The sequence below is a fragment of the Peromyscus eremicus genome, chromosome 17 (genome assembly GCF_949786415.1).
Source record: "Peromyscus eremicus chromosome 17, PerEre_H2_v1, whole genome shotgun sequence".
Lineage (NCBI taxonomy): Eukaryota > Metazoa > Chordata > Mammalia > Rodentia > Cricetidae > Peromyscus > Peromyscus eremicus.
Genome location: NC_081433.1, coordinates 54,172,891 through 54,195,089, shown reverse-complemented (window position 1 = coordinate 54,195,089; position 22,199 = coordinate 54,172,891). Strand labels below are relative to the sequence as shown.

Sequence of the window (22,199 nt, the reverse complement as noted above, 5' to 3'; positions counted from 1 at the left end):
TGTTTGATGTAATTGGTGACACCTAGGTCCTTGGGGCACCATTGGAGTTACATATTAATAATATTGGCTAAGTGGGGATAATGTTCAGATTCATGATTTTGTATTTTGTGGTAGTTAATGAACATGAGTTGAAGGTGGGGAGAGTGGAGAAGGTAAGGGAAGAGGGCTTTGGCTCTTTTTGTATAAAAACAAATTTCCCATGAATATTCTTAGTGGGGAAGGAGATACATGGAAAGAATCCAGGGCTATGAAACAGAACACATAGGATCAGGTGGCTGATTTCAGGGAGAAGAAAGACTGACCAGGGAAAGGAGGAGGGGAGTCCAGTTGTTAGAGATGCTTTTTTCATGGTGCTGATGTTGAATGTGGGAGATAGTGTGGACATACTGAGCTTGAGTCCCTGGAAGACTTTCAGAGATGCTCTCGGGAGGGAGATGCAATCTTTGGGGTGTATTATGAGCTGGGTATAAAATTGAGGAGGTGGTTATCAGCATGCAAGCATCAGCTAAAGATATAAGAATAGAGGGTGACCACTGGAGCATGTGCAGGAGATAGAACAAAGGAGGGATGTGCGTGTCTTGGCTTCTACGTTTGAGACTATCAAGCTCCTTACTGTAAATAGTCACAACTTACATGTCTCAGGTGTCGGACAAGCTAAATATGAGTGTTTTCCCATGGGAATCTTGTCTGGTTATAACACAGGTGAAATGAAGTCCTACTTCTTGTCCACCACAATCTGGCCAAGTCAGGACAATGTCTAGTCATGGAAATGCTTGTTTTTCCAGTGGGGGTTTTACGTAGCCATCTAAGAGTAGAAAGTCTCTGGCCAGGAGTCATCAGATCTGCTCTGCCCTGCCTAGCTAGGAGCACACTTGACTCCTAAGCAGGAAGAGTTGGGTGATGTGAGATGGGGACACCCTGCTTTCCACGTGGGCACGGTTGGGTGTCTGGTACTTGTTATGTGCAATTATTGCTTTAAGGCCCTACCTGGAGGGGATGAGAATTTATTTAATCCAGATTTAATATGACACCTTAGAAGCAAGAAACTGTGGGGAGAGTCATAATGTAGCAGAACAGAAGCTTGCTGTAACTGATGCAGTTTATAAGTGAGTTAATGTTGCATAAACGAATTTGACAAAAATCCCATCCTACCTGTTTCTCTAATATTTAGACTTGATATAGGCTTTTCTTATGTTTTTGTTTTTAGAAAAGAACACTAGGATCTTCAAGGCTCTCTCCAGCTCATCTTCCCATAACCAACTGTGCACACCAGGAGCCCTGCAGGCCTGGAACCTTCCAAGTCAATCCCACTTCAGGGAACTCAGAGTACAGGCATGCTGGTGTGCACTGCTGCCCCCAAGTGGACAAGCATGGGAAGCCTTTAAACATAATGTATTTTGGGATATCTTTGTAGTCCGGACGGACACCATCCTTCCCAAACTAGGCATGGCTAAAATTTTCAACTACAGTGCTGATCCACTGCCTCAAATTACCCAGTACACATTCTCCACAACAGGGTTACCTTGTGCCTTCAAAGAAGCAACAGGTAGGGTGAATTAAATGAATAAATGAAACTTTAAAACTCTCTCTCTCTTTTCTTCTTCTTCTTCTTCTTCTTCTTCTTCTTCTTCTTCTTCTTTTTCTCCTTCTCCTTCTCCTCCTCCTTCTCCTCTTCCTCCTCCTCCTTCTCCTTTCTCCCTTTCTCCCTTTCTCCCTCTCTCTCTCTCTCTCTCTCTCTTCCTTTCTTTCTTTTTTTTCTGTGTAGTCCTTGCTTTCCTGAAACTCACTGTGTAGACTAGCCCAGCCTCAAACTCAGAGATCTGCATGCTTCTGCCTCTGTAGTGCTGGAATTAAAGAATGTGCCCCCACAGCCTAGAAACTCTCCACTTTTCTAACAACTGGTGTTTGTATGTCAGGCAGCGCCTAATGCTCCGGGAGCCTCTGGGAAGTCTAAGTGATGAATGCTAGCCATGCGTCTCCCACTTGAAGTTTCACCAGGACCTAACACATCCCAAGTCCTTACTTGGGATCCCAAGTGGTCCATGCTTTTTAGACAGAGTTGACCAAGGAGATGAAGATTTGGTTGCAAGTGCTGGCCCTTGCTCAGGTGTCCCACCTGGAGACCTAAACCTCAGCAACAGCGCCCTGTCTACGCCATCGTGAGAATCCTGGGAAGATGGATGGAGGGGAGGCATATCCTTACCATTGTCGTTACCTTGCTTGATTTCCTCCGCTGTCCGATCGATCAGCACATACAGGGACCACACCACACAGGTGACGGCGATGACGTGGAACGTGACGGAGCAGAATATCTTCCTTCTTTCACTTGTGGTCATCTGGAGCTTTTCCCACTGCAAACAGAAACGAGTCATTCACCACCACGTTTATTACCAGAATATTCTGCTCTCAGTTTATGTTCCAGACAGGAACCTGCAGTGCAAAGTAAACATCATGTTTTCAATTTTACACCATACTGCTGTATTCAAGTAAGTCCCTGCATTCGGAGAGATAGGAAATCATCACTGACAAAGGAGACATAACTTGATTCGGAAGAAGTGATTTCCTGATCTCCAAATGGATGAGGCCAGTCTGCAATAGGAATCTCATTCTGCAATAGAAATGAGGTAGGTTCACAATGCTGTATGATTTTGACTGGTGTGGTGACTGATGACTCAGTTGGTAAAGTCAGGCATGGTAGTGTGTAATTCCAGTGCTGGGAAGGTGGAGACAGGGATGCTGGGGCCCACTGGCCAGGCAGACTACGGGAACTGGTGAGTTCCAGGTTCAGTGAGAAACCCTGTCACAAAACAAAACAACAGTGCAGTGGAGAATGGTGAAGGAAAACGCCCAGTGTTGTCGCTGGGCTTCCACACAACCACACGTGTGTGTGTGTGTGTGTGTGTGTGTGTGTGTGTGTGTGTGTGTGTACATGTTGCAGTCATATGTGCACACACACATGTGTAAATAAATAAAATAGTATGTTTTTTTTTTTTTTTAGAAAACATTCCCTTTCAGCTTCAGCCCCTTGTGGTACTGTCTTACAAGCAGTGACCAGCAGCTTTTGCTACACAGATCACCATATAACTGGGCAAGTGTCCCCTGCTTGATAGGATAATTGAACAAGGACTTTAGTTCTGTAAAGTTAATTGGAATAACATATAAATCAAAGAATATTACCATTTGCCAATAGCATTTTGTGATTTGATAAATATTACTCAAGTCACCGTGGTATCAAAAGGTACGTGCAAAAAGTCAATTATTTGTGTACAGAGATCTTCTGTGTTCCAGTGCAGGAGATTTAACTTTAGTAAACACACACACACACACACACACACACACACAGAGTCCACCCTCAATCAGAAAGCTGGCTTGAAAAAATCATAAGAATCGGGGCTTCTGAGGCTGAAGAGGTGGCCCAGTGGTGAAGAGTGGTCGCTGGCCTTGCTAAGGACCAGGGCTCGGTTCTCGGTACCTACATTGAGTTGTTCACAACCACCCGTGACTTCAGCTCAAGGTGATGTAATGCTCCCTGGCTTACCAGGATAGGAAGGCACACAGATACATGTAAATACAAATGAATAAATCTCTTTTTAAAAATCAGGACTTATATCTAAAAAGCAATTTTGTGAAATGAAATACAGGGGGTCTAAAAAAAATACCAGGAGAGGATAGGGTAGGAATGATTCATTTGTAAAGATTCTCATGCCAGACAATCACTTGTTAGTGAAATTAGAAGTGACATTTTAAGAAGACAGTGTAAGAGGGTCATCAACCTTTTCCACTTTATAAATCCTCATAAGACCATTCAGAAATTCACCACACAGTGTAGATGCAGGGCCATGGCGCCCTCTGCCGTATGAAGACATTATTGCATGTGGTACTCTCCACAGGGCCTCCTAGAAATCACAGCATTCATCAGTTGTTCACGTCTGCTCAGGTCGATGTACAAACTTTTCAACTAAGTTTGCAAGTGTTCATGACGGCAAATAGGTGGAGGAGGTAGGGGTATACGACTCATTTTAACAAGTTATGAAAGTGCTGTAATTTAATATTTGCAATTGGTCCGTAAAGACTGGGTGAAAAAAAAGTGAAACGATGAGGAAATTCACATTGCACTTGTCTCCGTCACCCAGCGCCATAAAGCAGTGTGTGACTTGTGCTCACATTCCCAGCTGTGCCTTGTGACATTTGGGACCTCTCCTGCAGGGGCGCGTCCAGTTCTCAGAGCCTTTCCCATCATCAGCGCTAGCTGACCTGCTGGACCTGCAGGTCACCCAGCCCCACTGGTGGGTGTTTTAGATGGCATGTCGTCATGTAGCCCAGGCTAACCTTGAATTCACAATCCTCCTGCCTCAGTCTTTGGAGTGCTGGTCTCACAAGACGCTGCCCTCATCGTGCCTGGTTCCTTTCCCACATCTCTTTAATCCCTCCGCTTCGCTATCTTCCTGTCATGCTAGTCAGGTTTTTCCTCCAAGCCCTGAAAACACTTCAGCTGAGGCTGGCCGAACAAACTCTGCAAAGTGTTAGCTCCGCCCCCCGCCCTGCCCCCCATAGCTGGCCTTGACCTTGCTTCGAGGTTTTGCATCTCCTGGTCTTTAGTACGTGTTGTTTTTATTGTCCTCGGCATTCACCCTGCGACTCCCAAACATCAAAGCCTTGAGCAGAATTATATTATTCCTCTTTCTCTCCCTCCCATCCCTCCTCCCTCCCTCCCTCTCTCTCCCTACTTTCTTTCCTAGTTCCCCTATATCTCTCCAAGATTTCTAACATAATGCAGAATTTTTAGGGAATCTATACTCCGATAACTCAAATGGTGCCCCCTGGTGGCACCAGTCCCCACTGGTCCTTAGTAGCATTGTGTTTTTGTACCGTCAGGGCCAGGAGTTTCCAGCCATGTTTAGACTATTGCTGTAATTTCATTTGCATAAATGCAGAGCTGCATTTCAACTGTTTAAAAATTTCCGAGTCTCCTTGTATTATTACTGTGGGGTTTGTCGCATACATCAGGTCTAAAATGCATTGTGTGAGAGTTTAAGCACAGCTTTCAAAGGCTCTGTAACATTACACATTGGAGAAATTTCTCCAGGTTCCATTCTAGAGTATTAGTTCTGAAGAGTGTTCTCCAGCACCAGTCAGGGAGCTGGGGAGCTTGTTAGTAATCCAGTGTTTGGGGCTCCACCTCACACTTTGAATTGAACATTTTGGCAACAGGGCTCCTGTAATCTGAGCTTTTTTTCAATTATTTATTTAGTGAGTGAGTGTGCACACGTGCCACAGGGTGTCTGTGGGGGTCACAGGACAGCTCTAGCTTCAGATCGTGTGGGTTCTTGGAATCAAATGCAGGTGCCCAGGCTTGGCAGCAAGGGCCTCCCCGCACCGAGCCGTCCCGCAGGCCTGTGATCTTAGTATTAGAAAGCCCTCTGGTTATTGTGACGCAGCTGGAAGTTTGAGATCCTCCTGTCCAATGATCCTTTGTAGACTAGCAGAGAGGCTTGACAGAATATAGAAACAACACTTGTCACTCTATATCACACACTAGTTACTAGTTAAGGGAAGGTGACTGAAGCAGCAGGAGCCAACTGTCTATAATGTAACTATATCACGCTGAGTAGAAGGAAATCACGAAACTAGTGAATTTGTTTAGAGTAAAATGGGTGGCAGTCAGTTCATTACTCACTAAAATAAGCAGTTTCACTGTGATTTTAGTTTCACTTTCCAAATTAACATTGAAGTGATGGGAAAAGTTATTAAAATAGCAGTGTGTTAGTTAACAGTCTCAAGTACTTTGGGAGGGAACCAAGTCACAGAGTCTGAACAGTTGCGAGAAATAACTCTTGAGATAAAAAGCCACAGCTACACCTGTAGCCAAAAAACAGCAGAAGAGACAGTCAGCCTTTTCAGAGCTTCAGTGGAATTCCTGAAAGTTTGATGGGCGTTAGGAAACAGGAAAGGCAACCCGAGACACAGTGGCTGGTTGAGGTTACTGACTGACTGAGGCAGTTACTGTCAAGACAAGTCAGAAAGTGTACCTGGTGTGAACCTGTCCTTTGACAGAACTATGCACAACTATCCACAAAACCACTATTCCCTGGTTTTGTTACTGATAACTAAACCCTTCCATGTTCTGTCTGTGAATGTTGATAATTAATTGTCTGTGAATGTTGATAATTAATTGTTTGATATCTCTGTACGTGGCCCATAGGGAAGGGAGTGTGTGTGTGTGTGTGTGTGTGTGTGTGTGTGTGTGTGTGTGTGTATTTTGCTCCTCTGTTTCTCTTGATAATTTGGGAGAAGAGAAAAGTGTTTTGTATCAAAACATTGCAAGGAAACACATCCAAAGAAATTTTAAGTGGAAACAGGAAGAAATGGGCCACATATCCAGAGGGGTCTGTGAAATACCCAATCAAAATTAAATATTGTGTTGCCATTTGAGGAGTTTGTACATGGATTAGTTTAGGATTGGAGGAAGTAGTTATGGATATCTGGTTGAAGTAAAGGCAATACCGCAGGCAGCTAGTTAGCGGTCTTACTGAAAATCACAGCTTAACTTTACTGTAAGGGAGAAGACTAGCTGAGAATCTCATGGCTACTGCTCAAATTGAGCCTCCTTTGGCCTTTTGAATGGCTGAGAAATAGGAATTCTACAAACAAGGCAAGGGATAAGAGGGAAGGGGCTCTGTTCTGGGAGGCTGGTACAATTACAAGCAGTTTTCAGTGTCAGTTGTTGTGGTGACTAATCTGGATTGTCAACTGATGGCATTTGAAACCAGGGAAACACGTCTCCAGGCATGTCCACGAGAGATTAATTAGATTCGGTTAATTGACATGGGAAGGTCTACTCTGAACTCTGAACATGGGCAGGAATTATGCCAGAGAGAGAGCAAGAGCGAGAGCGAGAGCGAGAGCGAGAGCGAGAGCGAGAGCGAGAGCGAGAGCGAGAGAGAGAGAGAGAGAGAGAGAGAGAGAGAGAGAGAGAGAGAGAGAGAGACTGAGCATAGGCACTCATTGCTCTCTGCTTCCTGGATGGGGACATCACGTGACCAGCCACATCCTGTTCCCGCCTCCCCTGCTGCGATGGACTGTATCCCTGGAACTGTGGTCCCGAATCAATCCTAGCATCAGTTGTCATAGCAGTAAGGCAAGAAACTAACAGCCAGGTGACAGAGCCATGTGGAGGGAGCTGCTTCCCTGTGTACACACAGAGGCCTTGCTGAAATCATCACACGGATCTGCAGTGCAGTCCTCTGATTCAAGGGATACTTATTAAGACAGAAGTTTCTGAGGTCAAATTCTAGCTCTGCCACTGAGGACTGTAGGACTCACCTGAGGTTATTTTTGTTTTTGTTTTTGTTTTTGCTTTTTGACAGCTAATATTTTATTCAGATAGTCTCATTACATGTGGTCCAAGAGCATTCAAATAAGAACTCAAATAAAATCAGATGTTAAGATGTTTGGTCTTCAAACATCATAGCCAGTGATGCCATGCTCGCCTGTGATCTCTCTGGTATAAAACCACATGCACACCTCAGTGGCCACCAAACCATTCAGCATAGCTTCCTTAACTAGCCTTTTGAAGCTAACAGTTTTAGCACTTTGAATTCTCTGTCCTTTCGTTTTCTCATGTCTAAAGTGCTAACAGAATAGCTGGCATTGGTAAGTGACTAAACAAATGTAAACGCAGAAAGGTGCCCGTAAGTTAAAAAGGATCTGGTGGAGCTGGGTAGTAGTGGCGCACGCCTTTGATCCCAGCACTCCAGAAGCAGAGGCAGGCAGATCTCTGTGAGTTCTTTCAAGGCCAGCCTGGTCTACAAAGCGAGTTCCAGGATAGCCAGAGCTGTCACACAGATAAATTGTCTCAATAAACAAACAAACAAACAAACAAACAAGGAAAGGACCCAGTGAGCATTTCTCAGTTAACTTAGTGTGGACTCTGCAGCCTCACGTTCAAGTGGACTTGGACTGTCCTCATCCTCTGGATTAACTTAGAAGGTTGGTGCAATCTCTGAGTGATGGGGATCAGATCTGATTGTGCAAAATTAAATCATCCAATCCTATTTTGCAATAAGGGCTAGATTTTTCTGAACATCGGACCTCTTAACAATAGGATTTTCTTAACTATAGGGACAAAGAGAAGAGAGGTAATAGGTAAGTTGTTTTGCATATAGTAGGTAGGATCATCTGAAAGGTTATAAAGTGTTGGCCTCTTTTTCTGTTAGGAGTGAATACAATATATTACAGATAATGCTAAATCTCCTACTTTATGTTTTCTTTTAATGAAAGGTTAAAGGACTCAGCATTCCAAGGTTGGAGATAGAGATCAGTGGTAGAGTGCTTCCCCAGCGTGGGTGAGGCCTGGAGTTCAAGTCCATGTACAAACATATACATCCAAGGCCTCACTGGGATGTGTTTGTGGCAAGGTTACGTCTCCCATGTGAAATGCAGAGCTGTTGGACAGCAGTCTGCCAGAAACCTCCCGGGAAAACTATTCTGACTACCTCAGCAATTGCTCTGCTCACGGAGCTTCCCTCGAAAGGATAAGTCCCAGAACATGCTCTTCTTCTCAAAAGGTGGTTCACCTGGAACTTTATAGAGTCCTCTGAACGTCAAATTTCCTAAAATCTTTTAAGCCCCTAGAGTGTATTTTCCTGAGAAGCACACTGGCGATGCTCCTGCACTTGGAATGGAGAAGCGTGTAGAAGCGGAAGCAGCCACAATGCAACTCCTCCAAACACCCCGGGGTCGCTAGAACACCATTTTAAAGATGCAGGGGAGTAGTAACAGGAGTCCTGCAGTTATGAGTGAGCACAGGTCAGACACATCCACAGTCACACTTTGGAGAGCTGCTGGAGCCAATTTGATGGAAACTCCAGAATCTGGCGTGCAGCAGACACCAACAAAAGACATTATTTAACCTGGGACAAGTAACCCGTCCTCCTGAGACCTCAGTTTCCTCTCTAGTAAAATTGGGGAAAAATACCATCTACATGCCAGGCACGTGCTCGACCACTGAGCTACATCGGCGCCTCTGCAATGCTGTCCCTTGCGTGGATGAGGTTGGGTCATATATTACATACATATAAATAGCACACTGTAGGTCAGTTAGTCAACCGGGAATCCCAGCTGGCTTGTGAAACAAAATTCCAGTAGGTCCACAGGAGGCTTTGAACAATTGTAATAATTCTTGACATTTATTTCATTGTAGCAAACTTGATTTGCCTGGATCCCTGCCATCTATCTCATCCACTTCACTCCTTTATACAACCTGCTCCATGTCTGTGGACAACTGAATTTGTGAATCTTCAAGGGACTGAAGAGCCAACTGGCGTTAAGCAAAGTTTGTCAGGAGTTCGGAAGTGCGCAGGCCTCCAGTCCCTTGTGTGAAATGACAGAGGGGCTGTCAATCACCTGTGCACAATCTTCCGCAGACTCGAAGTCACCCCAAATGGATACAAGACTGCAGCATCTAGGCAGTGACGGAAAGAAAAGAGGCTGGAACATGCAAAGTACAGGTGCTCTTTTCCTGTGGATAATTTAAATCCACAATTGAAGGGTCTGCAGGTAACAGAGTCTCAGCATGGAAGAGACAACGGTTCTGTGTTGTCAACTTTTCCTAAAATTTCCTCTCTAAAATATGTGTACTTATATAAACCTACGTTTTATGTATACACACACACACACACACACACACACACACACACATTCATATAGAAATGTGCATAAGTCTGGTGCTAGATTATCAAGATGTTTTTTTCTTAAACCGTTTCCCTCCATTTCTTCATTGTTTTCCACCAAGACTTTCTGGTAAGTGTTTTTGAGCAAGTCTTTGCAACTTGCGTGTAGGGGAAGGGTGCAGCAAAATTGTCCACTAGAGGGCGCAGTGATACCATGAAAATGAATCGCGAAAGAAGAGAAAGGGGAAAACGCGTTTTTCATTCATCTGTCTTGAGGGGACAATAATATACGCTACTTAGACACATCTGCATGGACCTGCTGGGTAAGCAATTAAAATGGCAAATTCCTAGGCTGCACCATGGATTCATGGCTCGGGATAGAAAGCTAGGAATCTGTATTATTAGTGTGAATGCAAATGACTTCGTGTAGGGAAAGGGCTGAGAGTTACTTCCCAAAGAAAGGACGTGTCTAGGCAAAGAGTTTAGAGAGAGAATGGAATACATAATAACAGTTTTGTATAAGTGGTCCTATTTTCCCCTCCTTTCTCGTGTGTTCCCCAAATCCACCTATATCTGAGTTGCCATTCTCATGTTAAAAACACAAATTAGTTAAAGATCAAATTGACAGATTAAATGAAGCTTCTTTAAAAATACTGGCTATTCTGCTCTCTCCCGGAGGTTCTGGGGAGAAATACCAAAGCATTTACTGTGGAAAAGAATCAGCATCTCTGCTTCACGTGTGCTAATGCCTCAGCACATTTATGTCCGTGGGGACGCTCCATTATGCACAGCAGCTTTGTAGGGCACACATAACAGAAACTGTATTGCATTTCTAACATGGCATGGTTTCCCTTTGCAGTAGGGTTAAGGACCCTGGGAATCGACACAGCCATGTGTCTGGAAGTCGATCCCTCATGTGGTTTCTGCCATGTGTGTCTCTCTCGTTCCTCTTTAGTGATTCTCCACAGCACCTGTGGGGGCGCCTCAAGCCGGATCCCTCTCGGATCACTGAAGGATGATAACCTTGGATGGAACAGTTTCCATTTACCAAGGAGACCCACAGAGATTGGGAATATTAGAAGAGAGACTGTTTCTTGAGACGGTGTCTTTTGATAGTGCCTTGGCTGGCCTGAAACTGTGAATGTGACCAAGCTGGTCTCAAACTTGACATAATCCTCCTGCTTTCCCAGTACTGAATCTGCAGGTGTGACATGCAGGCCTGGTGAGAAAGACGTTATTGATTTATTTATTAATCTATTATTATTTATTTATTGGTCATTCATTTATTATTATTACTATTGTTTTCTTGAGACAGAGTCTCTCTACACAGGCCTGGCTGTCCTGGAACTCACTATATAGACCAGGCTGGTCTCAGACTCAGAGAGATGCTCCTGCCTCTTGGCCTGACCAAAAGGATACTTTAAATCATTCACTTTTAATCCCTCATTTTCTAGAAGAAGAAGCCAAGTCCCAGAATGTGAAACTGGGGTGACAGTAGATTTTTTTTTTCCTTTAAATTACGGCGCTAATGAAGAAAGTATCATATTGTACAGGGCACTGTTCTAGGTGTTGGGAAAGATCACCGATTAGGGTGGCAGCTGTGGAACCTGCAGCGTTTATTAGATTAAGAGACTGTGTAATTGCACATCAATAAAAGATAATAGGCTTTGATTTTATAAATGCTTATGTTGAACTGCATTTCATTGTGTTTGGAGGTGTCATTCTCAAACATTCCTTTAGGTGGCAGCAAAGACAGATAAGTTTCTCCTTGGGCCCCTCTGTTACACACACCGCAGTCCGCTCAAGTCTACCGTCAGTCCTTTGTCTCTGTTTATTTTTGTGGATCAAAAACATCCCTACCTTCCCATTCTGTCCCGACACAATGCCACTGTCACATCTCAGTATTGCACAGAAAATTCAATGAAAGTTGGATTTTTTTTTTTACTGTCTTTTAAGCACTTAATTTTGAAACAAATCTGAAACATTTATATTGTATTGTATCTTAAAGGGAAGCAAGTTCAGTTTTTCTCTGAAACTCATTGAATCAGGTTTTAGATCTAGTAACATGTTTAAAAGAATAGTGTCTTAGTTAAATTACCTAGAATCAGTTTTTTAAGTATTTTGATACGATGCATGACTTTTTTTATAGGATGCATGACTTTTTTAACTTGACATTTTAGTCTCCATTCTTTTTGTATTTGTTTTTCGAGACAGGGTTTCTCTGTGTAACGGCTCTACCTGTCCTGGAACTCACTATGTAGACCAGGCTGGCCTGGAACTCTCAGAGATCTGCCTGCCTCTGCCTCTCAAGTGCTTCTATTCTTCATTTATGTGTATATATGTAGAAGCGAGGGGAGAGGACTTGCGCGGAAGTCAGAGGAATCTATGGGAGTCCTCTGTCTCCCCCTGAAATTTGGGGTCCAGTGATCAAACTCAGGCTGTCAGGCTTGGCAGCAAAGTGTCTTCATGAGCTGAGCCATCGGACCCGGACCATGATGTCTGAGCATTTGACCCAATGTATTATATCAGAATCTGCTAACTGCCGTTAGGAGACACAGGCATAGAACTTCCTCCTGAACCTGAAGATCATCCCTTTCCTTCCTTCCTTCCTTCCTTCCTTCCTTCCTTCCTTCCTTCCTTCCTTCCTTCCTTCCTTCCTTCCTCCCTTTCTTCCTTTTCTTCTTTCTTTCAGAAACCACTGAGGTTTCTAAGAGGGTACAATTTCCTCATAAAAATTGCATGCAGAATACTGTGTTTATTTTTTCTGGGGACCGAGCATGGCTTTTCATGAGTTCTCTCAGAGAGAACTGATACACGTTTCATATTAGGAGGCTTTTCTTTATACTGTACCACCATGAGTTAATATAAATACAAGCTTGCCAAACATAGGGAGGCATTGGGCTGGGTTTGTGGTTCAGAGACTTGATGTGTTTGGAAAAACAGAGTGTCTTTGTGGCCACAACTGGACACAAGTCCTCATTTGCCATGAGTACAATGGGTTCCACGTCTCAGGGCTGATTCTCAGCACACTTGGTAGTGGCAGTGATGGTTACCAATAGTGTTACTTTACAGAATATGGAATCACTGAAGAGGCAAACTACTGGGCACGTCTGTGAGGGAGTTTCTCGACTGAGTTAAGTGCAGTGGAAATACCCCCACCGAACGTGATTGGCACATTTCATAGGCTGAGGTCTTAGACTGCAGAGAAAGGAGAAAGCGGGGCTGGGGAGATGGCTCGGGGCACAGCATTTGCTGAGCAAAACCAACGATCTGAGTTCAATCCTTGGAGCCCATGTCAAAGGTTGAAGGCGAGAACTAAGCCATAAAGTTGTCACACACACACCCCCAGATGCACTCACAAATGCATACATAAGTAGTAGTAATGCAATTTAAAAACTGATTGTCCTGTGAATTCTGACTGAGAATGCAATATGGCTAACTGCCCCATGCTCTTGTCACCATGCACTCCCTGTCACCTTCTCTGTCACCATGCCTTCCCTGTCACCATGCCTTCCCTGTCACCTTCCCTGTCACCTTCCTTGTCACCATGCCTTCCCTGTCACCATGCCTTCCCTGTCACCTTCTCTGTCACCATGCCTTCCCTGTCACCATGCCTTCCCTGTCACCTTCCCTGTCACCTTCCTTGTCACCATGCCTTCCCTGTCACCTTCCTTGTCACCATGCCTTCCCTGTCACCTTCCCTGTCACCATGCCTTCCCTGTCACCTTCCCTGTCACCATGCCTTCCCTGTCACCTTCCCTGTCGCCATGCCTTCCCTGTCACCTTCCCTGTCACCATGCCTTCCCTGTCACCATGCCTTCCCTGTCACCTTCCCTGTCACCTTCCCTGTCGCCATGCCTTCCCTGTCACCATGCCTTCCCTGTCACCTTCCCTGTCACCATGCCTTCCCTGTCACCATGCCTTCCCTGTCACCTTCCCTGTCACCTTCCCTGTCGCCATGCCTTCCCTGTCACCATGCCTTCCCTGTCACCTTCCCTGTCACCATGCCTTCCCTGTCACCATGCCTTCCCTGTCACCTTCCCTGTACCTCCAATCTATGAAGCAAAACAAGCCCTTCTTCAGTTGCTTAATTTGTTGGAAACGGTTGTCACAGCAACAGGAAGAGTAACTAATGAAGTGGGAGAAAATGGGAAGTGCTCGCTCACATATGGGAACAGCCACATTTGAGCCAATATTGGCATCATCTCAAGGGGAACTCTGATCCGTCCTACCGTGGCCAATGTCTTCAGGGAGAAATTGGTTTGGGATAAGGACAGCTCCAGGGGCCTCAGGATCTAGTTCAGGTGTGAGGATGCCAGAGCCATTTCTCTGGGCTTTAGGGAACTGTGCCCAGAGACTCTGTTTCCTGGAATGGCCCCTTAGGCTTCCATGCTCTGTGAGGAATTGCCTGAGACCTGGTAATATTCATATTCTATAACAGATGCCATTTTTCTGCCTCATGTTTAAGAGTAAGAAGAGATCTTTGGGGCTGGGATATTGCTCAGTGGTAGAGCACTGGCCTGACGTGCTCAGGGCCTTGGGTTTAATCCTCAGTATGAGGGGTAAAATGGAAAAGAAATATTTGCCTGAGGAGCTCTTAATTTAAAGTACTTATTTGGTAGTCTGATGGAGTCTGTCCTTTCCTATTAGAAATCTTATCAGAAAGCTTCCTTCTCTGTATCCTTCATTCCTAGTTATCTATCATTGGAGCTTATAATTGATTGATTTATTAGATAATGAGCTATTTTCTCTATGGAAGAATCAACTGTTAATTTCCTTGGCACACTAGACCCCATTGTGGCGGAAGAAGTTACTAAATGGTCTGACATTAATCTCATAATCTCTTCTAATTAAAAGACAACAACAAAACCACAGCTAGACCAAAGAAGTTGCACGTGGTGGTTCATGTGTTTAATCCCAGCACTCAGGAGACTGGGGCCAGAAGACAGCCCCAAATCTGAGGCCAGCTTGGACTGCAGGGGAATTCTGGATCAGCCTGGGCTCTAGAGTAAGATTGCCTCACAAAAGCAACCAATCAGAGCTGGGGAGATGGCCCAGTGGATAAGGGCACCGGCTGCTAAGCTGGATGACTGGAGTTCAGTGCCCTGATCCCACACGGTAGAAGGGGAGAACCAATTTTCATGGGTTATCTTCTGACTTCCCTATGTGTGTGCTACGCACACACAGTGAAAGAACTTTTAAAAAGATAACCAATCAAACTAACAACAGCACCAAAGAGACACTGTTGGTACCAAATTGAAAAGGGAGCTGGACTCTTTAATGTTTCCATCGAAGAATCTCCTTCAACTGAAGATCATAAAGACCTTCTGACTGTGATACAAGGGGAAGGGGCAGGGCCTCTTAGATGATCTTAAACTATGTAGTATTGTGTGGGCCAGATGTTTGACTGAGACTGTGCATGAGGTGAAAAGGCGTAGGAAGAGAGGAAAGGGTCGGGTGGTCAAGACCCTTGCTACTTAGTCTGGGCCAAGCAGTGCAGAGTTTAGGATTGACATGAACTGTTAGAGGGCAGAGAGAGACAGATTGTATTCCCAGAAGTCCTTCATGCAATCTCTTCTAAAGAAATTTTGCAATTATTGCTTAACATAGAAAACAATACCACAGGGGACATGGACGTAAGCTAGCCTCTTCTGGAGGAGAGGATACAAATAGTATGCCTGTCCTTCTGAGAAGAGGATGGAGGAGTGGAGGGCGGTGGGGCAGCTGGGAGAAGGTGGAAGGCCCTGCTTCAAGAAGACGTTTCTTTCCTGTTGCTGAACTCACCAAATGTGAGGTGAAATCTACAGTGTGGCCAATCCCTGGGCTCAGATTCATGGGAACAGATGCAGGCCAGCCTGAGTGAACAAGCTATGCAGGAAGAGCAAAGAAACTTGCAGGAGGCAGACGAGAGAGGTGCAAGTCCCAGGTCATGTGGTCAAATGGGCTACATTCACCAAGTCTCTAGTCACATGGAGCGTGGGTTCTCAGGGGTAACAAAAGGCCATTTGTGCAGCTGGGAGGATGGTGGGGTGAGAATCAGAGCTGCTTCTAGCCCCTACAGTTGTCCAGAGGCGAGGACCCGTGTTCTGATGTGACAGTAGGTCTGATCAAAGATGACTTCTGCTTTGGAGAACACTGACACTCTTACGGGTAAACTCCCCTAACTTCCTGTCTTCAGACTTAGTGCATATTTATAACTACTTCAAGCACTCTCACTTCCTTCCTTCTTATTTGTGAGGACAGAAGGCCCCGGTACAGTTCAAATAAATCATGTCCTGTTACTATTGACCAAACAGTGCTTTTCCATTTGTTTTTACTTGTCTTCCTTGGTAGTGCCTTTTCTTCCAACATGGAAATTACATTTATGGCTTTCATATTATATTTCACAATGTTATCATTTGTGTCAACTGCTTATTCATTGGAGATAATTTATAAAACATAGAAATGTAAAACAGATAAAATTATTCATAATTTCATCTGCAATTTTTCTTCTTTATATGTGCACTCAAATATGCTGGAATGTAAGCATTCAAACTTTTAAAAAAATGTAATTATACTTCTGTGTCTCTTCGTTTTGTTTTCTTAGCACTTGAAGGATGGGATGGAGATGTGGGCAGTTGCTGATGATTCAGAAAGTAAAAGGACCACCCCTTCAAGGGTGTTCTTGGTCCTAAAAGGGCAGAGAAAGGCAGGAGAGAGTGAGCACATGCCCGGTGGGGTGCGGGGTGGTGCCAAGGAGGAGATCCCCTTACGGAGAACAGTTGCTCAGGAAGCAGCTGGAGGAAAGACCAGCAAACAGCCACTGTGGGACACAGTGCTGGAAGATGACCGAAGGAGGACAAATGGAGCAAGAGACAGTAATGGAAAGGGGAGAAAACAGACGAACATGCCTTTTCTTTCATATACAGAATCTGAATTTAAAGCACACTCATACATATGTGATAAAGACCAGGACGGGTAAAGCTGGGTGAAATGGGGCCAGCGGGGCAAGGAGAAGGAGGGTGTGGGCAGCAATGAGGAGAGTCTGTGTGAGGGGCAGGGATACATGTGCATGGAAGTGTCATAGTGAAACTCAGTATTTTGTATACTAATTGAAAAGAAATTAATAAAAATTAAAAATAAGGATAGGAGCCGCACAGGTCCCGAGTCCCCTCTTAAAAACCCCCATTCTTTTCTTAAGACTTGTCTGTGTTATGTCTCATGCATACCTTTCCTCACTCCAGCAGAACCCAGGAATGGAGGTTCACCCACTGGTTGCCTAACAGGCGTGTTTCCTTCCACGTTAGCACACTTCTGCACGTATCTGTCTGTGTGGTCAGAATGACAGTCCCTTTTATGATGCTCCATAGCCTTTGCGCATACAGGGGCCAACCTCGGCTATCTAGAGGAAGGTTCTGGAGACACCTTCTCTATTCTTAGGAAGGAGAAGCATGAAATGAGCACTGGGAGCCACGCACCCACCCCTGCTTCCTGCTTAGTTAGATGATGACAACAACAGCTTTATCAAGACGTAATTCCCGCATGCCCTGAATGTATTTGAACTGGAAAAGTTTATATTTCTGTCCTGTTTAAACCTGTTTGAACTTGTGAAATTGTCCACACAATCTGGGAAACTAGACTACAGGTCACTCTTTGTAGGCCTGTCTAAACGTCTGACATGGTGACATGACGTCGTTTACAAACTTCATGCCCGAGAAGAACGCAACTGAGTTAAAAAAGTAAATCTAAAAACCCATCGCGTTTTGAGTTCGTTTATGGTTTTCATGTTGGCTGTGTCACAGCTGTCCTGGACACACTGACCCACGGGCACATCTGTGAGATGAAGATTCCCGTTCCCCCACTGTAACCCCTCCTGATGCTATTCTTCTACTTATTTTTGAGATAGCCCCTCACAGGAGAGTGATCTCCTGCCTCAGAAGCATATGCCACCAGGTCCAGCTCCCAATGCTGTGCTCTGTCATAGAAATCGAATAATGTAGCTCACGTTCTTATTTCTGGCTTCTTTCATGCACCAGAATTACTCTGAAGTTTATTCGTGTTGCATCATCTATCAGTATTCAACCATTGCTATAGTATTCTGTAGTATTCCAGTAGAGAGCTTTGCCACAATATTTTAATTCATTCATCTCTTCGGAATTTCTGTCCCACCCCACTGGACCTAGGCTTCTATGGGTATTCATGGCCAAGTTTTTGTATGAACATACATTTTCATTTCTGTTGGATAAATGGCTTTGAGTGGAATGGTTTGATTACATGTAAGATGTATGTGTGAAAAACATGCCAAATGATTCTCCAAAGTGGTTACACCATTTTATGTTCTCACCAGCAGCCTGCAGACAGCTTCCCTTCCCCCCCAGGACCTGAATGACCAGTCCTTTCAATGCCATCTGTTCTATTAGGCATACACTGGTGGCTATTGTTTGCATGTGCACACAACAGGTGATTAATAATGCTGACATCCTATGTGATTGAGTCTTTGGTGACGTGTCCATTAAAATTTCTCACTGGTACTTACTTATTGAGCTGTAAATATTCAAATCTCTTCATGGAAGAGATGGAAGACTTTTATCAGACATTTAATTTTGCAACATTTTTCTCAGTGTGTGGCTTGTAATTTCATTATCTTTGCATTGCCTTTTTGTTTGTTTGTTTGTTTTGTTTTTCAAGACAGGATTCCTCAGTGTAGCTTTGGAGTCTGTTCTGGAACTTGCTCTGTAGACCAGGCTGGCCTCGAACTCACAGAGATCTGCCTGCCTCTGCCTCTCAAGTGCTGGAATTAAAGGCATGTGTCACCAATGCCTGGCATGCAGTAACTTTTGAAGAGAAGATATTTTGAATTTTGGCCAACTTGGACACATCAATTGGATGTTTTGAGTGATATTTTTGTTCTGAGACAGAATCTTGCATGTGGGTGCAGACACATCAATGTATGTACGGCCATGAGCGCCCACGAATGTGGCTGCAGAGGCCAAGACATCAATCATTTTCTTCTTTGGCTGTTCCTCATTGTCTTGAGACAGGGTCTCCCAGTCAACCAGAAACGCACCGTTTTGCTGAATCCCACTGGCCAGCAAACTCCCGGGATCACCCTGCTTTGCTTCCTAATGCTGGAGTGACAAGCAAACACAGCTATGCCTGGCTTCTTAGGTGGGTGCTTGGGATTTGAACCTAGGTCCTCATGCTTGCAGAACAAGCAGTCTTACTCACTGAGCCATCACCCAGGCTTCTGGTTTGTGGATCTTGTTTGTTATACATACCTGCCTAATGTAATTTCTTTCTTACGTTTTTATATGGAAGTGTCACAGTTTTAGGTTCTATACTTATTGAAAAAAATTATTGCTAATTTTTGTATGTAGAGTGATATATATATATGTATTTATATGTATATATATATCATAATTTGCTTTTTCCCACTTGTTTGAATTACTTTTTTTTTTGAACACTTGTCAAGTCTCAGTTGATTGCACATGTGATTGTCTATGTCTGGGTTCTCGAGTTTGGACCACTGATTTACTTACCTGTCTCGACAACTGTTCTCCGTGGTTTGGTCCCTGCACTCTTATATGCCTCAAAGTGTTATTTGCAAAATTGTTTGGCTATCCTGATTTCTTGGCTTTTATTCCAATATCATAATTAGCTTGGCGATGTATTTAAAATCTTTATAGAAGTTTTATTAGTATTGAGTTGAATTTGTGGATCATGTTAAGAGGACAGATTGATCCTCTTTGCCATGTGTATTCTTCCAACCCCAGAAAAAAATTTATCTCTCTATGTATTTACAACTTTATCTTAGTAACGCTTTATTTCAATGCAGATGTCTGGGGCTTCTTTTGTCATATCTGTTTCTAACTGTTTAGTCATTGGAAGCCTACTGAAAATGTCAATCTTTTACTTTTAGTTACTTGTGTTTATTTAGTGTTTTGAGACAGGATCTCATTACATAGTCCAGGCTAGTCTCCAACTTTTGGGGGTCCTCTGTCTTACTCTATTGAGGACTAGCATGACAGATGTGCACCAACGCATCTGGCTTTGTTTTACTTTTAAATCACACTTTACAATAGATTGAATGTTTGTCTGTGGAACACGTTTGATTTTTATATATTGAGCTTATACCTAGAAATCTTAAATTCACTTATTAGTCATAGAAGTTTTTTGGAAGATGTCACCATTTTCTTTAAACATAATCATGTTACCTGTGAGTCAATACTATTTAAGTTAATGCTTTCCAATCTGATTTTTTTTTCTTGCCAACTATTAGAAAATGTTCTTGGGTTTAGAGTCATAGAGAGATATTTTTGTTATTTCATAGTGATGCAGAATTTTACCTGCTTTCTTCTGTAGAACACGTTATTCAGTTTCACGTATTGGTGCTCACTGTTATGGGAAAATTAGTGTTAAAATTTAGCCATTATATGCACCTACATATCCTTAGTGTTTATTTCGTATATTTATTAACATAAGTTCTTACATATAAAATGTTAGGGACAAATTACATGACATATTTAAGACCCCTCCCCCCCCACTGCCGGTAAGAAAATGATATCATGTATTTCCCATACTAGTCTATTTAAAAATCTCACTTTAGAATTTAAGCAAGGATAAAACCAGTAAAAGACTATTTAAATTTTTTACTTTTTAGATTACTAATAAAGTAGAATTGTATGTTTGCTGTTTGTGTGTTTTTGTGGACTTTTCTCATACTTCCTATAATAATTTTTCTATTGTTTGCTCATCTTACTAATTTCAAGACCTGTTTTACGTTTATCTCTGTTAAGCATCCATCCCTTGGCTCTGTGCCCCACCTGAAGACCCTGGCTTACACCTGCTTCATAGGCAACATTTTGAGAGTCCTATTCTCCTAGGCCCTGAATGCTGATTTCTCATCTTCTATTGATTCTCCAATCATCTGATGTAAAGCGGTTAGAAAACTCCACAGAGACGGAGCCTGTCACGACGAGACACGCCTCAGACCTGTTCGTACTCAACATCTCATCTGTATCCACCTGACACTGTTGGCTCTTGAGCAATTTTTGTTTATTTTTCTGAGAATCTCCCTGTGCAGGTAGTCTAGGCAAACCTCAAAGTCACCATCCTCCTGCCTCAGCTTCCTAAGTGCTGGGGTTGTAGAAGCGTGTCAACATGCCTGACTGCCGGTTTTCCCGCTTACGCTTTGCCTTCTTCATGCGTTTGTATTATTCCTTACTGTGTCTGTCTCGTTGCTACCATTCAGTGTTCTCTTGGTTCCTCTTCTACACGTGCCCTTTCACCTGCATTCTAAGGCCTCGTTTCATTTCCTTTCCTCTCCTATCTCACCTCTTCTCTCAGTGTTTACTCACTGCTTCACAGAAGCCTGAGGCTTCCGGAGGCATTCTGAGGATTGCCCACATTTCTTTCTGCGTCCCACCTCTTCCTCTCTTACCCGGCTGGTGTTAATAAGGCGGCTCGGACTCCTGGGCTCTAACTGCCTTCTTAGTTATCTGCTCAGCTGTGCTCATCTGCACGAGTCTTCTTCCCTTGATAACTGAAGCTCTCCTCTCCCTGCTCAAGTCAGAATGGAGGTCCACGGTGAGCCTGTTGTATTAGCATCCTCCTCTTCAGCCCTCCCGGAAGATTGTTGTCATCCATGTCAGGGCCTTCCTTCTCTGTCCCCTCCGTAGCTACCTTGAGTCCACCCTGTTTCCTAGCCTCCATACTAGCCTGGATCACTTACTGGATAATGCATTCTCCACATGTTGGCACGAAGTTTGCAAATAAAACTGTATTAGTTTCATATTTAACTTCATGATAACTTTCCTTATCTTCCTATTTCTTTCTTGATAGAGTTGAATATTTTCATCATGGTTTCTTATATAATTTGATATTGTTTTTCTTTCTTTTTTTTTTTTTTTTGGCTTTTCGAGACAGGGTTTCTCTGTGTAGCTTTGCACCTTTCCTGGAACTCACTTGGTAGCCCAGGCTGGCCTCGAACTCACAGAGATCCGCCTGGCTCTGTCTCCCGAGTGCTGGGATTAAAGGCGTGCGCCACCACCGCCCGGCCTGTTTTTCTTTCTTTCTTTTAAATTTTACGTGTCTTGTCTGCATGTATGTCTGTGTACCACTTGGGTGCCTGGGTGCCTATAGAGGTCAGAAGGGGCATTGGAGTCCCTGGATTTGGAGGTAACAGTTCATTGTGAGCTATCATGTGGGTGCTAAGAATTGAACCCGGGTCCTCTGTGAGAGCAGCTAATGTTCTCAATTGAGCCGTCTCTCTCACACCCATTTTCTTTCTTTGTAAGTCTATGATCTTCTTTAGCAATAACGTTCACATTATTAAACGTCTATTATTAGTCTAATTATCACAACGTTTCTATGATGATCATCTTACTCTGACCTCCACTTTAGGAGGACTTTTGCTTGTGGCCATCCTTTTCTCCAGGAAAGACCACTGTTTTCAATTTCTAAATTGTTCATTTTCTGTGCCTTGAAAGGTACTATTGCCCGGAATGTCCTCATCTCTATATCTCAATGGCAGCTATGTTCCATGCACAT

General features: G+C 43.7%; 1 protein-coding gene across 4 annotated transcripts in view; it reads right to left on the bottom strand.

The window, feature by feature from the left end:
* The window catches only part of Marchf1 (membrane associated ring-CH-type finger 1), a 323,570-nt gene that overhangs the window by 8,548 nt on the left and 292,823 nt on the right, over nt 1-22,199 (bottom strand). For 2 of the 4 annotated variants that reach the window (XM_059244763.1, XM_059244765.1), the window contains one exon: nt 2,204-2,351. In XM_059244763.1, the coding sequence (XP_059100746.1) occupies nt 2,204-2,351 (148 nt within the window). The remainder of the gene's footprint in view (nt 1-2,203; nt 2,352-22,199) is intronic. The other 2 variants (XM_059244764.1, XM_059244766.1) reach the window with 1 other exon arrangement.